Consider the following 17,424-nt stretch of genomic DNA (forward strand, 5'->3'; position numbering starts at 1 on the left):
CTCCTAGGAAACTCTGTGGTTATGAGCACCTGACTTCAGTGTGCCAGGCCATCTGTCACCCTGGCTTGTGGCACCAGTTACAAGCACTAGGCTATCTGACTGCCTGGGCTGGCAGGACAGTCCTTTACATCCCAGCCATGGTTCATTGGGAAAAATTTGTCACCCTTGCATGCTTCCGTGTGCTCCACCTGCAGACTGGGAGAAATGACAGTCTCCCCGCACAAGACGGTTGTGAGGATCGAATGAGTCAGTGCCAGGAAAGTGCTCGGAGCAATACCTGGCACAGCATAAGCCATCAACAAATGCAAATTCCCACTGGATGTCGTGACTGCCCTGCATCATAATCTCACTGCAGCCCTGTGAGGGGGTACACATTCACTCACTCTGTCACTGCTGTGGACTGAATGTTTGTCTCTCTGTCATTCAGATGTTGAAGAAATCCTGACCTTTCATGTGATGGTTTTAGGAGGTGGAAACCTTGGGAGGTAATCAGGTCCCTCCCAATGGGATTAGTGCCCTTATAAAAGGGACCTCAGAGAGCTCTCTTGTTCACTTTCCACCATGTGGAGAATGCAACTAGAAGACGGCAGTCTGTCACCCGAGAAGAGAGCCCCCACCAGAACCTGACAAAGCTAGCACCCTCATATAGGCCTTCCAGCCTCCAGAACTGCATGAAATAGCTTTCTGTTCTTTACAAATCACCCACTCTGTGGTCTGTTCTAGCAGCCCGAACTGTCCGAGAGCCACTCAACATATATTTCCTGAGGACCTACTGTGCCTGTTCTAGGTGCTGGGGACATAGCAGGTAACGAGACCATCAGACGAGGCTGGGTGCAGGGGCTTACGCCCGTAAATCCAACACTTTGGGAGGCCAAGGCGGGATGATTGCTTGAGCCCAGGAGTTTGAGACCAGCCTGGGCCCCCCTCTCTACAAAAAAATTAAAATAAAAAAATAGCAGGCATGGTGGTGTGTATCTGTAGTTGCAGCTTCTCAGGAAGCTGAAGAGGGAGGATTGCTTGGGTCTGGGAGTTTGAGGCTGCAGTGAGCCATGATCGCACCACTGCACTCCAGCCTGATGGAGAAAGACTCTGAAAAAAAAAAAAAAAAGAAAGCAAAGAAAGAGAGAGAGAGAGAGAAAGAAAGAAAGAAAGAGAGAGAAAGAAAGAAGGAAAGAAACAGAAAGAAAAAAGAAAAAAGAAAGAAAGGAAGAAAGAAAGAAGGAAAGAAAGAAAGAGAAAGAAAGAAGGAAGGGAGGGAGGGAAAGAAGGAAGGAAGGAAAAAAAAAAGAGTGGGGTAAGGAATATGATTATTCCATCCCATAGTTACAAACACTGAAGCTCACAGAGGTGAGATGACTTGGATAAAATCACAGGGCATCTCAGGCCCTGGCCCTCAACCTCCATGTGCGTGTGCCTTTTTCCAAGGGCCCTTCGCTACCCCCAGCCCCACCTTTCTGTACACCCAGATCAATGAACACCAATGTGGCCACATCACCCTGCCACGTCTTCAGACTTTATGGGTCCCTGTACTGAAGGCGCCTGACCCAGACCAGCCCAGCATTCAAGGCCTCTGCCACCCACCTCGTTCTTCCCAGAATGTCTGAACCTTCTGACCACCCACCTTCTCCTAAGCCAGCTTCCCTCACCACCACCTCTGCTCTGAGGCACTCTCCCCTCTTCCCCTCCTCCCCACCCAAGACAACAGAGCTGCTGCTGGAATGGACTTCCCAAATCTGCCCCTTCATGCAAAGGCAGGGTTTCCTCTCCTGAAATTCCCACCAACTCACCCACTCAGCCCCCAGGGCAGATTCTGTCTTTTGCTGCCCCAAGGAAAGAAAGGGACTTTCTGGGTCCCTCCCTGTAGCACAACTTCCAATTATTTCCAACAGGTGAAAATAAACCAGTTCCTCTCCACTTCCCACCCTTACCTACCAGGTCTCAGCCATGCAGGCTGGCTCAAAATTGTGTCTTCCCAGGTGGGACTGACCTCCCAGTCCAGGCTGCTACCCTATGACTGTGCCCTCACTGAGTCCATTCACTCAGCAAAGATTTGTACGGCCCTACTATGTGCCAGGCACTGTTTCAGGTATCAGAGCATGCCAGCAAATGAGACAAATAGAGATCTCTGCCTTTATAGAAACGACATGTTATGAGTGCTGGGAGGGGAAGAGGGAGACAGATAATAATTGAGATATGTGGAAAATAACTGGCTGGGCCCAGTGGCTCAAGCCTGTAATCTCAACATTTCGGAAGGCTGAGAGGCAGGAGGATCACTTGAACCCAGGAGTTTAAGACCAGCCTGGGCAACGTAGCAAGATCCCATCTCAAAGTAAATAAATAAATGTGCTTTTCTAAACATTTAAAAATGTGAAAATATTGAAAATAATTTTTTAAAAAATTAGAAAACGTAGTCAGCCACAGTGGCTCATGCCTGTAATCCCAGCACTTTGGGAGGCTGAGGTGGAAGAATCACTTGAGCCCAGGAGTTCAAGACCAGCCTGGACAACATAGGGAGACCCCCCATCTCTACATAAGATCAAAAACTTAGCTGGCTATGGTGATGTGTGCCTGTACTCCCAGCTACTCAGGAGGCTGAGGCAGGAGGATCACTGCCTGGAGTTTAAGACCAGCCTGGGCAACATAGCAGGATCCCACCTCAAGGTAAATAAATAAATGCTTTTAAAAAATTTAAGAATGCAAAAACATTAAAAATAAAAAAATAATAATTAGGAAATGTGGCCAGGCACAGTGGCTCATGACTGTAATCCCAGCACTTTGGGAGGTTGAGGCAGGAGAACTGCTTGAACCCAGGAGTTCAAGACCAGCCTGGGCAACATAGGGAGAACCCATTTCAACACAAGATCAAAAAGTTAGCTGGGTATGGTGATGTGTGCCTGTACTCCCAGCTACTAGGGAGGATGAGGCAGGAGGATCACTTGAGCCCAGGAATTTGAGGCTGTGGTGAGCTATGATCATGCCACTGCACTCCAGCCTGGGTGACAGAGTAGCTGGGACTTTGTCTCTAATATAAATAAATGAATAAATAAGTGGAAAATTACTAAACTATCTATGATGTTGGAAAGTGATGGGTGCCATGGGGGATGAGGGCAGGCAGTGTCAGGGGCACACAGGATTCAATGCTAAAGCAGGCAGTCTGGGTAGTCCCATGGAGTTTTAAGCAACGACTTGAAGGAGGTGAGAGGGCAAAATATACATACATTTGGAGGTTTCTAAGAATTAATTCACTTCTGAAAAAAAAAAATGCAGGCAGAGTCCCAAGGAGCCATTCCCTGCTTCCTGCATTTAAATAACTGAGTTTCCTATTTGCTGCCACAATAAATTCCTCCAGACTTGGCAGCTTAAAACAACATAAGTTTATCCTCTTGCAGTTCTGTAGATAGAAGTCCAGGTTGGCTAAATAGCTTCTCTGCTCTGGACTTTATGAAGCTAAAATCAAGGTATTGGCAGCTGAGCTCTTAACGGGGGGGTGGGGTGCTTTGGGAAGAATCTGCTTCCAAGCTGTCATTCAGGCTGCAGTTGGCAGAATCCAACTCCTTGGTATTATGAGGCTGGGAACCTGTTTCTGTGATGGTTGCCAGCTGAGGGCAGCCCTTAGCTCTGGAGGCCTCTCTCCTGTCCTTGCCTTTAAGCCTGTACATCTCAGAGCCAGCAACGCCACGACAAATCCTTCTCGGGCTTGGAATCTCACTGGATTCTCTGTCTGCTGCATCTCTTCACAATTTTTTTTTCTTTTTAGAGACAGGGTCTCCCTCTGTCACCCAGGCAGTGGTGCAATCATAGCTCACTGCAGCCTTGAACTCCTGGGCTGAAGAAATCCTCCTGCCTTGGCCTCCCAAAGCACTGGGATTACAGGCATGAGCCACTGCACCAGGCCCTCTGTCTGCCGCATCTGTCTTCTGCTTCCAGCTGGGGAAAGTTATCTGCTTTGAAGGGCTTGGGTGATTAGGCTGGACCCACCTGGATAATTCAGGATAATCTCCTTATTTTGAAGTTTGTAACTGTATTAGTCCATTTTCACGCTGCTGATGAAGATATACCCGAGACTGGACAGCTTACAAAAGAAAAAGGTTTAATGGACTTACAGTTCCACATGACGGGGGAGGCCTCACAATCATGGCAGAAGGCAAGGAGGAGCAAGTCACATCTTACATGGATGGCAGCAGGCAAAGAGAGAGCTTGCACAGGGAAACTCCACCTTATAAAACCATCAGATCTCATGAGACTTATTCCCTCTCACGAGAACAGCACAGGAAAGACCTGCCCCCATGACTCAATCACCTCCCACCAGGTCCCCCCCACAACACATGGGAATTCAAGACGAGATTTGGGTGGGGATGACAAAGCCTAACCATATCAGTAACCTTAATTACATCTGCAAAGTCATTTTGCTTTTGTAATGTAACATATTCACAGGTTTGTTCATTTTTTATGGCTGAGTAGTATTCCATGGTGAATATATATCACAGGTTCCAGGAACTAGGACGTGGGCACCTTTGCGGGGGGGATCACTATTGTGCCTACCATAATGACATGATGTGAAGGCAGGAATGTCTAGAGTTCAGGCAGCCATTCTGAGACCATGGAGTAGCAAGTTCAGCAGGATATGCAATGCACTGAGGGTGGAAGGATGGATGAGAGGATATCACTGAGCCATGGAATAAACCTAGGGCATCTTGTAAAATGACAATTATGATTTTTGCCGCTGTGATCCAGGTTGTCTTTTGTTTGCAGCTGAATGCATTCTACCTGGCTCCTTTCCAGGCCACCATTGGAAGTGTTTATTGGAAGACCTTGCATCAAAACCCCGATCTTTCAGAAGTGTAGAGTTTGTAGTAGTGTTCTTTGTCTTAAAGAGTGCTAAAACTTGTAAAATTGACTTTGAGAAAGAGCCTACCCAAAATTACTCCTCTGTTTAAACAGAGATTCCAGTCTAAGCTCCCTTTTATCCCATATGGGGAAACTAGGGCCCAGAGGGTACAGTGAAGTTTTTCTCCAGGGTCATAGAACTGAGTCTTCTTGGAGCATCTGGGAAACTCAGTTTTGTACCATTGACTTTTTGTGCTTTTCCTGTGTACAAGAAGCAAGATCAGTATAAATGGGAAAATAAATAATGCAGATCCAGGTAATAGAATCCCAACACCTCAATGATATGACAAAGAATTTATACCCAAGAACCCCTACACACACACACACACACACATGCACACAAACACATCATCATCATCATTGTTGTCATCGTCATCCTCATCATCACCATCATCATTATCCTGCCCCCTACAGCCTCTACACCATACGTGTTTCCATGACTCCTTAAATTCCTAGAATGGCACAGAAAACAGACAAAAGATTAGCTCACAGATGCTATTTTATTAAACTCATGATGCCCACTGACATAGAAATAGACACATCTTTTCTCAGTCGTGGTTCAAAGGAGTAAACTTTCCCAGAAGCTTCTCCGGCTGAGATATTCTCCTCTCACCAGTATAACAATTTCACTAACACTCTCCCACTTCTACCCACTCCGTTATCATAAGCATCCACATCCCACTCTACCCAATCAGAGCTATGACTTCTTCTTCTGGAACTTGGGACACCACCAATTAGAGAGCAAAATACTTTGGATCTTCCATGTAACCTACAGGATACTTTTTTTTTTTTTTTTTTTTGAGACGGAGTTTCACTCTGTCACCCAGGCTGGAGTGCAGTGGCACGATCTCAGGTCACTGCAACCTCCATTTCCCAGGTTCGAGCAATTCTCCTGCCTCAGCCTCCTGAGTAGCTGGAATTACAGGCACTCACCACCATACCCGACTAATGTTTTGTATTTTTAGTAGAGATGGGGTTTCACCATGTTGGCCAGGCTGGTCTCGAACTCCTGACCTCAGGTAATCCACCCATCTTGATCTCCCAAAGTGCTGGGATTGTAGGCGTGAGCCACCGCGCCCAGCCACCTGCAGGATACTTTTAAGTTCACCTCAAGATCGTGCATTAACAATTTTGTAAGGTGCTTAGCTCTTGTCACACTACTAGGAAGAAAAGAGTATCCAATCTTGCATTATCAAGCCAGCCATGAAAATTCCATTTAAGGGAGATGGTGGGGACAAAGAAGCATGGATGAGGGTCAGACAGAGTTCTGTGGTAGGAAAGTGATAGGCTCCCAGGAGCTGAAGTATGTTAGAGATCAACTGATGACATGAGGATATTAGCTAATGCTGCCAAGGACTCTGTACAGACTCCTCAGCCTCCCAAGTAGCTGGGACTACAAACACATGTCACAGCATCCAGTTAATTTTTTTTTTTTTTTGTAGCCTTTCAGAGGGAAGTCTCTCTATGTTGCCCATGCTGGTCTCGAACTCGTGGCCTCAAGCAATCCTCCCACCTCAGCCTCCCAAAGCACTGGGACTATAGGCGTGAGCAACTGTGCCTAGTCTGAACTGTGAATTTTTGAATGCAAAAGCTGACTGAGCTACTTGAGCCACAGCCCTTAGAGAGTTACACATAATATGCAAAGAAGGAATGCAACATAAGAAAGGGTATTCTACATCATAACACTTCATAACACTTCTTTTTTTTTTTATTTTTTTTTTGAGACAGAGTTTCACTCTTGCTGCCCAGGCCAGAATGCAATGGTGCCATCTTGGCTCACCGCAACCTCCACCTCCGGGGTTCAAGCAATTCTCCTCCCTCAGTCTCCCAAGTAGCTGGGATTACAGGCATGTGCCACCACACCCAGCTAATTTTGTATTTTTAGTAGAGACGGGGTTTCTCCATGTTGATCAGGCTGGTCTCAAACTCCCAACCTCAGGTGATCTGCCTGCCTCAGCCTCCCAAAGTGCTGGGATTACAGGCATGAGCCACCGCGCCCAGCCAACACTTCTTAACTGGTGGAGTAAACATGTGGAGGTGGTCTGTGAAGCTACAAGGTAAGTCCTAATCATCATGCAATACCCTGTCTAAAGCATTTTTGTTTTAAAAAAGGAAAGAGATTGGGGAGTGATTACAACCTTCTACCTTTCAATGAAGGTCACCTCAAATCTGTTAAAATAGCTGGCTCAGTGTCTCTTTTTGGCCTTGGGAGGAGTTGACATCACTGGTCAGGGTGTTGAAGACTGGTCACAATGCAGTTGACATCTCCACGCCTCTGGAAAACATGAAACCTTGCTCAACCCTACCCAAGAAAGGGACTTTCTGTTCTGGCCTCCATAGCCAGAAATGCCTCTTCCTTCCCCAGCTGTGGAAGGATTCCCAACTCAGGGTCAGCTGCCCTTACCCTCTGCTCAATTCCTCTTTTTTCTCTGAAACAAAATATTTGGGCATCTTTCCCGATACGCTCCTTTCCCTAAATCACCTCCAACATCCAATCAGTCACCAATTCCTAAGGGTTCCATCTTTGAAACTCATTAACCTTCTTTTCTGCCCCCTTTTCTCCAGCTGCATGACCTTACCCTAGGCAAGGCCTCCATCTTCTCTCGCCTGTAAAACTGCTCTGAGTTCCCCAACCCTGACCCCCAGCCTCCCTGTCAGTACACTCAACCCCTCCAACATGCCCACCACAATTCTGGCCACCTTTTCATATCCCAACTCTGAATTAGAGTCTCTCTCTCCCCTCTAAAAAGAGAGGCTCGAAGACCCCCAGCTGACCCTACAAGAAGTCTGGGATGCTGCCGTTCTTTCCTGGTAAATCCCCTCCCATGATCCCTTACTATCCACAGGGTGAACATGTAATTCCTCAGTCTGGCATCTGAAGCTTCCTGGTCTGGTACCTTCCTCTCCAGTCCTTATCCTCAGCAACCCTCTGCACACGCAGCAGAGGGCCCTCAGAGCCATTTTACCCAGATGCATTTTGGAGACTATTCTTCCTCTGAAAGAGAATTTCATCCTTACCTTGTCGAGCTGAACTCCACAGGATTCCTGGGCTGGAGAGAAGGAAAGAAGAGTTAAGTCCCAAGAGACGAGTGGAAAAGGTGTCTTCCTCTGCAGCTAAGCCAAAAGCAGGCTGTCTTCATCCCACCTTCTGAAGGAGGGAAAGGGGGCAAAAAGATGAGATCTCTGCTTCCTAGGCGAGCCCGAGGTCCCAGAGAACCCTGAAGGTAGAGCAAACCTCGTGTTATCATGGTGAATAATATTGGCGTCCATCCCAGCAAACTGAGCTGATGCTCTCTGCCCAGATGTGCACAGGGATGACATGCCACAAGTGATCTTGCTCCCATCCCACCCCATTCTGCTTCAGGCTTCAGGTAGCACAGTGATTAAGGACCCAGACTCTACAGTGAGAGAGAAATAGGTTCAAAGCTCCCCCATCTCCTCTGCTCACCGTCTATGTGACCTCAAGCATGAGACAGAACCTCTTTAAGCCTCAGTTTCTTCTTCTGCATAACAGGTGTAACCCTAGCTCCTCTCTCCTCGATGAAATGAGGAGATGCTGAATGCAATGACTCAGCAGAGGGTGAAATACAGCAAGCCTGCAGGAAAGGGGGCTGCAGTAATTTGTCTCTGCACAACTGGTAGTAGGGTGGAGAGTGGCTGCTCAAAGATACCAGGTCCTAACCCTTGCAACCTGTAAATGTTACGCCATAAGGAAACAAGGTTTTTGCAGATACGATTAAGGATCATGAGATGAGGAGGTCATCTAGATGATGCGAGTGGACATTAAATGCCATCACGAGTTTCCTCATGAAAGAGTAGAGGGAGATTGGACACACACAGAGGAGATGGCAATGTGAAGAGGAGCAGAAGGTGACCCGGAAACAAGTCACAGAATGCCACCAGCCAGCAGAAACATGACTGCAGCAGACACAGGGTCCCACTCCCAGAAACCTCCAGACTCCCTCAAGGGAATTGTAAACCAGCAAGAGATAGCTTTACATTTTTTTTTTTTTTTTGAGACAGGGTCTCACTCTGTTGCCCAGGCTGGACTACTGTGGCATGATCATGGCTCACAGCAGCCTCAAACTCCTGGGCCCAAGCGATTCTCCCATCTCAGCCTCTTGAGTAGCTGGGACCACAGGCACGTGCCACCACATCCAACTAATTTTTTGTATTTTTGGTAGAGACAGTTTCACCGTGTTTCCCAGGCTGGTCTCAAACTCGTGAGCTCAAGTGATCCACTTGCCTCAGCTTCCCAAAATGCTGGGATTACAGTAGTGAGCCTCTGTGCCCAACCTAGGTAGTGATATTTATGATTAGCCATGCCATAATTATAATATGATATTACACCTAGGGTTTAGCAGACACTATATAAATGTTAGTTGTAACTAATAATGGTTGTTTTAACAATATTATTAACAGACAAATTTAGTTACCATTTACCATGTACAGACATTAGCTAAGTCCTGATGATGCTGGTGAATTTTCACCACAACCTATAAGGTAATGGCTACCTTTATCCCCATTTCACAGGTGAGGAAACTAAGGCGATAGTGATTAGGACACCCTTCCAAGGTTGCCACTGCGAGGAGCTGGTGACAGAGGGCTTTGAACTCACTTCCATCTGACTCAGGAGCCCAGGATTGAACTCAGGACAAATGGGTGGTGCCCCAGCACCAGTGCTGACTGCCAGTTCCTGAGTAGGTTCTTCCCCTGTGGGCTCACCCACTGGTCCTCAGTGCCCCTGGTCCCTGCCAGTGAAGCTTGCAGCTCCCAGATAAGTAGCCCTCTGTGGGATCCCCCAGACACTCAGTCCTGACTCCGTGACTTCTGAGGGGCCCAGAGCTGGTACCTGGGACCTTATGACCCCAATAAAGTAGCCGGCAGTCCCTGTGAGCGCCACGCCGATCAGGACGCCCAAGGCAATCCCTGCGATGCCTCCAGCAGGAATGGCGGTCCTGAGTAAGGCCGACTGCAGGACATCCCCAGGAACCTCTGCAGGAAAGAGAGAGAGAGGGAGAAAGAGAGAGACAGAAAGAGAGAGAGAGGGAGGGAGAGGAAGAGAGAGGTGTCGGTGCTGGGGCTCTGGGTTTCAGGTCTTCAGAGCTGTTCCCTCCATGTGCTCAATTCGAATCCTCCTCTCCCCCCATTTTACAGATTGGGAAACTGAGGCCCAGGGAAAGGAAGAGTCTGGACCAGATAATAAATAGAACACTCACAGATGACAGGAATCATGTCTGGTAAACTATATTATCTCATTTATTCCTCAAGACAACCCTATGAGGTAGGCATTGTTAATATCCCCATTAGAGAAACAGGCACTGAGAGGTTAAACTACCCATCCACCATCACACATGGGGAAGAGTTAGAATTTGAAACATGTTGATGCCAGAGCTTACACTCTGAACCTCTGCACTATGTGGCCTCTGAGGATCATATTCATCCATTCCTCATTCAACGAACATTTATTTAGCACATACTGTGTGTGCCAGACATCTTTTTAGGCACTCGAGGGACATTGCAGAAAACAGAACTGACAAAATTCCTGATATCCTAGAGCTTACACTTTAGGAGGGAACTGAGACATAAAACACACAATGAGGGCCAGGTGTGGTGGCGCACGCCTGTAATCCCAGCACTTTGGGAGGCTGAGGCAGGCAGATCATGAGGTCAGGAGATCAAGACCATCCTGGCTAACACAGTGAAACCCTGTCTTTACTAAAAATACAAAAAATTAGTCAGGCATGGTGGCATGCGCCTGTAGTCCCAGCTACTTGGGAGACTGAGGCAAGAGAATCGTTTGAACCCAGGAGGTGGAGGTTGCAGTGGGCCAAGATCGCACCACCGCACTCCAGCCTGGGCAACAGAGCGAGACTGTCAAAACACACACACACAGACACACGCACACACAAACACACACACACACAATGGAGCAAATATATAAAGTGATGACAAGCATTATAAAGGAATAGAATAAGATGCTATTCGAGGATCTCACAGGAGGACCAGACTTAGTCTGGGGAAATCAGGGAACGCATCCTGGAGGAAGTGACATTTCAGCTGAGATCCAAAAGACACGTCCAAAATCAGCTGGTAGAGGGGTGAGTCTCCTGAGCAAAGTGGCCAGCATTCATTCATTCATTTATTCACTCAGCAAACTGTTCTAGGCGCTGATGACACAGCAGTCAACAAAACAGACAAGGTCTCAACCCTCATAGATCTGGCCCCCTAGATGGAGAGATTGACGATAAATAATCAATGTAATAATTAGGGCTTGGCATGGTGGCTCACACCTGTAATCCCAGCACTTTGGGAGGCCAAGGCCAGTGGATCACCTGAGGTCAGGAGTTCAAGACCAGACTGGCCAACATGGCAAAACCCCGTCTCTGCTAAAAAACACAGCCAAGTTCAGAAGGACCACCCAACTGACCTGCAGACTTACAAGCTGTAAAAAATTCTTATTGTCTTGAGCCACTGGGTCTGGGGGGGTCATTTTATGCAGCTTTGTTGAGGTACTATATGATTGACCCTAGCCCCAGAACCCACTTATATCAGGCAAGAGACTCTGAGCCATTGTCACCATGGCATCTCAACACCCACCTGAGATCCGGATCTTCCCATTGACTGAGCTGCAGAGGTGAGTGATGCTGTTGGAGGCCTCACAGGTGTACCTGCCCTACTGGTCCACAGTGACCTCAGAAATGACCAGGTGCTGGGTGGCAGGGCCTGGCCTTCTGTCCATCTCCCAGTGGTACTGGGCAGGGGGGTTTGAGTCAGCAAAGCAGGACAGGGTGAGGGCTACCCCAGATGTGACCTCTGGGTCTGGAGGGTTGACCATAGGAGGGTCTGGGCCATCTGCAGAGAATTGAGAAGATCACGCCAGAGGGAAGAGGAAAGGCCTTTGTCCATATCACAATGCATTGGCCATTGTCTCGGATGACACTCTTCCATCCCCCTCCAGTGCACAACTGCATTTGACACTGTTGGCCATCTCCCTTCTAGTTGCTTTCTTGTCCCCTACCACAACCACCACCTCCCCATACCATATTCTCTACTTCTACTGTGCAGCTAGAGGTATCCTTTTCAAAGCTTGTTCAAACCTGCGTCACATCATGTCCCTTCTTTGCACAAACCGTTCTTTGGCTGCTGTCTCATGCAGAGTAAAAGCCAAAGCCCTCACCATGGCCCACAGGCCCTGCACAATCTGTCCCATTACCTCTCTTGGGGCAAGACAGTCCTCTTCCTCCTCACTCTCCTTCTTCCCTTTACTTCAGCCACATGACCTCCTCTCTCAAAAGCACACTCCCACCCCAGGCTTGGCATTTGCAGTCTCCCTTCCACAAAATCTCCCCTTGGTGCCCTCTCTCACTTTGTCCAGGACAGACACTTCCAGCTTTGCCAACAGAACCAGCTAAACTTCAGCCCCTCCTTCACCCCTCAGCCACCCTCCTGTGCACATCTCCACCCATCCTTTATCAGGCCCTGGACTCACATATAACTTTGATGAGAGTAGGGTTGCTGATGCTGCTGGTGGCGGAGTTCCAGCTCTCACACTGGTAGACCCCCGTGTCATTCCTGGTGATGTTCCACAGAGTCAGTGTTCTGCAGTCCAGGGACAGCTCCCTGTGGCCACCAATGAAGAGCTTCTGGCCATTGACATACCGGTGGATGGCCACAGTGCTCCTTGGAGGAAGGCAATGCAGACTAATGGAATCTACATGCTCCACTGGGGCTAAGTTACTGGCTGTGACATTGGGCTGAGGAAGTGTCTCTGCAGGAAATTAGAAAGAGGTAGAAATGCTAAGTCCTGTCCAGATCATGGGCTTAGAGAAGAACACCCTTAGGGAACACCCTTAGGGCTTAAGGAATTCAGCACACTTGCCAATCACCCATCCATAAGTCCATCTACTCTCCACCAACTCAGACCCACCTGTCCATAAGTCCATCTACTCTCCACCAACTCAGCCTTTCCTACATTCATTCATCCAATTGTTCACTCTTCCAGTCACCCTTCTATTTATCCATCCACCAATTTGTCCCTCAATCCACCCATCTATCCATCCGTCATCCATCCATCCATCCATCCATCCATCCTATCCATAAATCTACCTTCCCATCTACCTACCCACCCAGGGATGCATACATGCACCCATCTTCTCAATCATTCACCATTTTTTTCACCCATTTGTCCACCCAATCATCTTTTCCAATCACTTACTACCCACCTAAATTCGCTCATCCATCTATCCCTTCATTTACCCAATCACCTATTCATTCATCACCCAATCACTTATTCATTCATCCACCAATCCATCCATTGATCTTCCCTTCTGTCTGTTTACTTAATAAATTAACACTTCTGGAGAACCAAATATGCCCCAGGCTTTGTGCTAAATGCTTTACAGACACAATCTTATATTCTCATGCTTATATTTCAAGAGAAGGGTGGATTTTAACCCATTTCACAGGTGATAAAACTGAGCAAACAATAACAAGAACCTTCATCAGTTGAGTACTTACTTTGTAGTAGATGTTTTGTGTGTGTGATTCATTAGACTTCACAACAACCCTGTAAATCCCCATTTGGAAAATGAAGAACCTGAGGCTCAGGGATGATCCATGACTAACCCAAGATGAGGACATTGATCAATGGGGGCAAATGGGATTCACGCTGCCCATCTGCCTGCCTCTTTCCTTTCTCCCTGACCTGCATTACACCCAGGGTGATCTCCCACACAGCTGAGTTGTACCCTCTGTAGCTCCTGTGAATCACCTTGATGTTGAGATGCACTGTGCCATAATATCTTTTTATTCTCCTAAGTCATAATCACACCATACAAATAAGAAAAGGATCTCAGAAGGGTAACCATTGAAAGCAAAAATTTTCATCCCTAAATAACTTTTATACCAATATTTTTAAAAATTTGGAGCAAGATAAAACAACTCTTCTTTATAAAGGAAAATACGTATGCAGTAATTTATAAGAAATAGATACTGGAGGCCAGGCACAGTGGCTCGTGCCTGTAATCCCAGCACTTTGGGAAGCCAAGGTGGGCAGATCACCTGAGGTCAGGAGTTCGAGAGCAGCCTGGCCAACATGGCAAAACCCCGTCTCTACTAAAAACACAAAAATTATCCAGATGTGCTGGTGCATGCCTGTTATCCCAGGCGGCTGAGGCAGGAGAATCACTTGAACCCAGGAGGCGGAGCTTGCAGTGAGCCAAGATCGTGCCATTGCACTCCAGCCTGGGTGACAGAGTGAGACTTTGTCTTTAAAAAAAAAAAAAAAAAGAGAGAGAAGAAAAAAAAAAGAAATAGGTACTGGGAATGAACCTGTAAGAGGGTATAATAAAATATTAGCAGTGGTCATTTCTGAGAATGTAGAGTTTTTACCCTTTTCCTTTTTAAAAATATTTGTATTGGTAATTTCTCTTACAGTGGATATACAGTATGTGTTCAATAAAGAAATAATCAGAATGTAGGATGTAATATGGCTCTATATTAATTAACAGAAGGATATTAAAGATTAAAAGATGAAATTTAAAAACAGTTTAAACAATAATAAGTGTAGTCTAATACTATTTGTTGTTTAAAAATACATATATTTGGCCGGCCACAATGGCTCACACCTATAATCCTAGCACTTTTGGAGGCCAAGGTGGATGGATCACTTAAGCCCAAGAGTTTGAGACCAGACTGGGCAGCACAGCAAGACCCTGTCTCTACAAAAAGGACAAAAATTAGCCTGGCATGGTGGCATGTACCTGTAGTGCCAGCTACTTGGGAGTCTGAGGGGGGAGGATCAATTGATCCCAGGAGGTTGAGGCTACAGTGAGCAAAGATCAAACCACTGCACTCCAGCCTGGCAGACGGAGTGAGACCCTGTCTCAAAAAAAAAAAAAAAAAAGACCACACACATATATTTGAATGTATATACAAAAACAGAGGAATTATAGAAGCCCTGTGGCTTTTTCTGGGAGGCTTACTGTGGACAACATTTTTTGCCTTCTTGCCCATCTATATGATTTACTTTTTCTACAATTATTGTGACATTTATTTAAAATGTGAAAAAGGTGGCACATAATATTTTTAAAGCAATCCTATCAATGAAAAGTCATTTTGTTGGTTAAAGAATGTAAAAATTTATTCTGTATGACACAGGTTAGAAAAATCTTGCTGAATACATAAAGCAGTGAAACAGCAAAGAAAAGAATTCTAAAAAACAAAACCAAACCCAAATTCACCAATGAAGTCCTGGGGCAGAGAAGAATTTTTCTCTTATTTTTTTCTTTTTCTTTTTTTTTCTTTGATTTTGAGGATTTCACCATTAACCAATAACCCTCAACCCTGGCTTCATACCTGAGACAGTGATGATGGTGTCCATACTGCTGTGCAAGCCGGAAATGGAGTTGGAGGCCTTGCAGGTGTAGACCCCTGAGTGTGCCCTGGAGAGACTGGGCATGAAGAGAGTCTGGCCCTCCCACGTGGCGACCCCATTGAAGCTCCATGTGTACTGGGCAAGGGGCTGGGAGTAAGCTAAGCAGATCAGAGTGAGGTTGGAACCAATCACAAAATCTGGGTCCAGTGCGGTCACGATGGGGGTATCTGGGCCATCTGAACAAGGAGAAAGACTTCCTAATTAGGAAGAGCATGAGAAGTAAGGACCATCCCCCTAGATTGTGCATTTCAGCTCAGTGTTGGAAGCCTGACATGTTGAGGGAGGCACACAGCACAACGTAAAAGTTTGTCAAAGGAAGGAAGGGAGGGAGGGAGGGGAGGAAGGGAGGAAGAGAGGGAGGGACCAAGGAAGGGAGGAAGGGAGGAGGGAAGGAGGGAGAGAGGGAAGGAAGGAAGGAAGGAAGGAACGAAGGAACGAATGAACGAATGAACGAACGAACTGTGGCTGGCAGTAGCCTCCCTCTTGTGTCTATTATCCTCCTTGATCTTTTAAGACTGTCAGCTCCATGAGGACAGGGATATGCTTGTCAGTTATGTCAACTGCTTTGACTAGAAATAACACCCAACACACACAGCACACAGTGGATGCTCAGTGGATGCTTTCCCAAAAGTAGAGAGACAGAGGGGCAGAGAGAGAAAAACACATGGGTTCAAGTTCTTATCTTTCTTCCTGACCACGGTGAGATCTTGGGTGAGCCCTTCCTCTTTTTTAATCTCAGTTTTCTTGTTTGTAAAATGTGGTGTCTCTGAAAGTCCTTCCAGTTCTGCAAATATTTATGTTGTCGAGTCTGGAATTTCTGGGATCTTGGCTTCCTACAATCTCCATCTGCCTTTGTACCTGAGATTGAATGGGTCTGAAAGTCCTTAATTGGGTACATAGTAGAAACTCAATACATGCCCCTTAAATAAATAAATGATGATAAACTTTTGAGAGAATAGTCATTGTAAACGTCTGCTAAGCACTTAGTGTGCAGAGTAGTGGAAAAGAATAAAGAAAAAAAGAAAAAAAAAAAAAGAAGCACTTGCTATGTTCCAGACACTATTCTAAGTTCCTTAAATGAAATAATTCACTTAATCCTCATAATCACCCAATGAGATAGATAATATTATGATTCTCACTTTGCAGATGAGAAAACTGAGGACATAGAAAAGTGAAGTGACTTGCCCAAGGACACCTAGCTAAGAAATAGCAGGGATGGCTGGGCACAGGGGCTCGCGCCTGTAATTCTGGCCCTTTGGGAGGCTGAGGCAGGAGGATTGCTTGAGCTCAGGAGTTCGAGACTAGGCTGGGCAACATAGTAAGACTTTGTCTCTACCAAAACTTGTAAAAATTAGCCAGGCATAGAGGCATGTGCCTGCGATCCCAGCTACTCCGGTGGCTGAGGCAGGAGGATTGCTTGAGCCCAGAAAGGCAAGGCTGCAGAGAGCTATGATCCAGCCACTGCACTCCAGCATGGACAACAGAGTGAGACCATGACTCAATAAATAAATAAATAAAAGAAATAGCAGCACTAGGATTTGAACAAAGGCAGTCTGTAGAGTCCCTGATTTAAACGCTAAGCTATAAATCATGGATGAACCAGTAGATAGTTGGGCTGGAGGTTCTGTGTGGATCAGAGGTGAGTCACAGCAAAGAAACCCAGACTTACAAGCCACGCCAACCACGAGGGCTTCACTGAGCCTGGATCCCAGGTGGTTCCTGGCCTCACAGTGGTAGGTGCCAGAGTCATTGCATGTGACTGTGGGGATGGTGAGGACCCTGTCATCTCTGGAGATTACTGGTCCATCCCCTTCCTGAATCACCTCAAGGTTCAGAAACCACTGGAATGTCCCGTCATTGTTTGGAGAAATGCATGTCAAATTCAAGGAGTCTGTGTGCTCCACAGGGGCCAAGTTCTGGGCTTCCACAGGGGGCTGGTGCAGCTTCTCTGGGGAGAAGGAAAGAGAAAGAATGGCGTTATAGGACAGGGGAGGATCTGGAACCCTAGGAATGATCAGCAGCAGGAATAGGCTGGGGACCTTGGAAACACCATTGTTGGCTTTGCTGTTTCCAAGATGACCAATAAGCACACACACACA

The 17,424-nt window shown here is 46.7% G+C and overlaps 1 protein-coding gene across 1 annotated transcript in view; it reads right to left on the minus strand.

Moving 5' to 3' along the window:
* Positions 1–11,563: 11,563 nt before the first annotated feature.
* Positions 11,564–17,424, minus strand: part of LOC129021079 (carcinoembryonic antigen-related cell adhesion molecule 5-like) — a 34,115-nt gene continuing 28,254 nt past the window's right edge. The window contains exons 3-6 of the mRNA XM_054466146.2: positions 16,995–17,273; positions 15,247–15,501; positions 12,380–12,658; positions 11,564–11,742 (exon numbers count right to left, since the gene is read on the minus strand). Of these exons, the coding sequence (XP_054322121.2) occupies positions 11,564–11,742; positions 12,380–12,658; positions 15,247–15,501; positions 16,995–17,273 (992 nt within the window). The remainder of the gene's footprint in view (positions 11,743–12,379; positions 12,659–15,246; positions 15,502–16,994; positions 17,274–17,424) is intronic.

This window comes from Pongo pygmaeus, chromosome 20 (assembly GCF_028885625.2).
Source record: "Pongo pygmaeus isolate AG05252 chromosome 20, NHGRI_mPonPyg2-v2.0_pri, whole genome shotgun sequence".
In the NCBI taxonomy this organism is placed as follows: domain Eukaryota; kingdom Metazoa; phylum Chordata; class Mammalia; order Primates; family Hominidae; genus Pongo; species Pongo pygmaeus.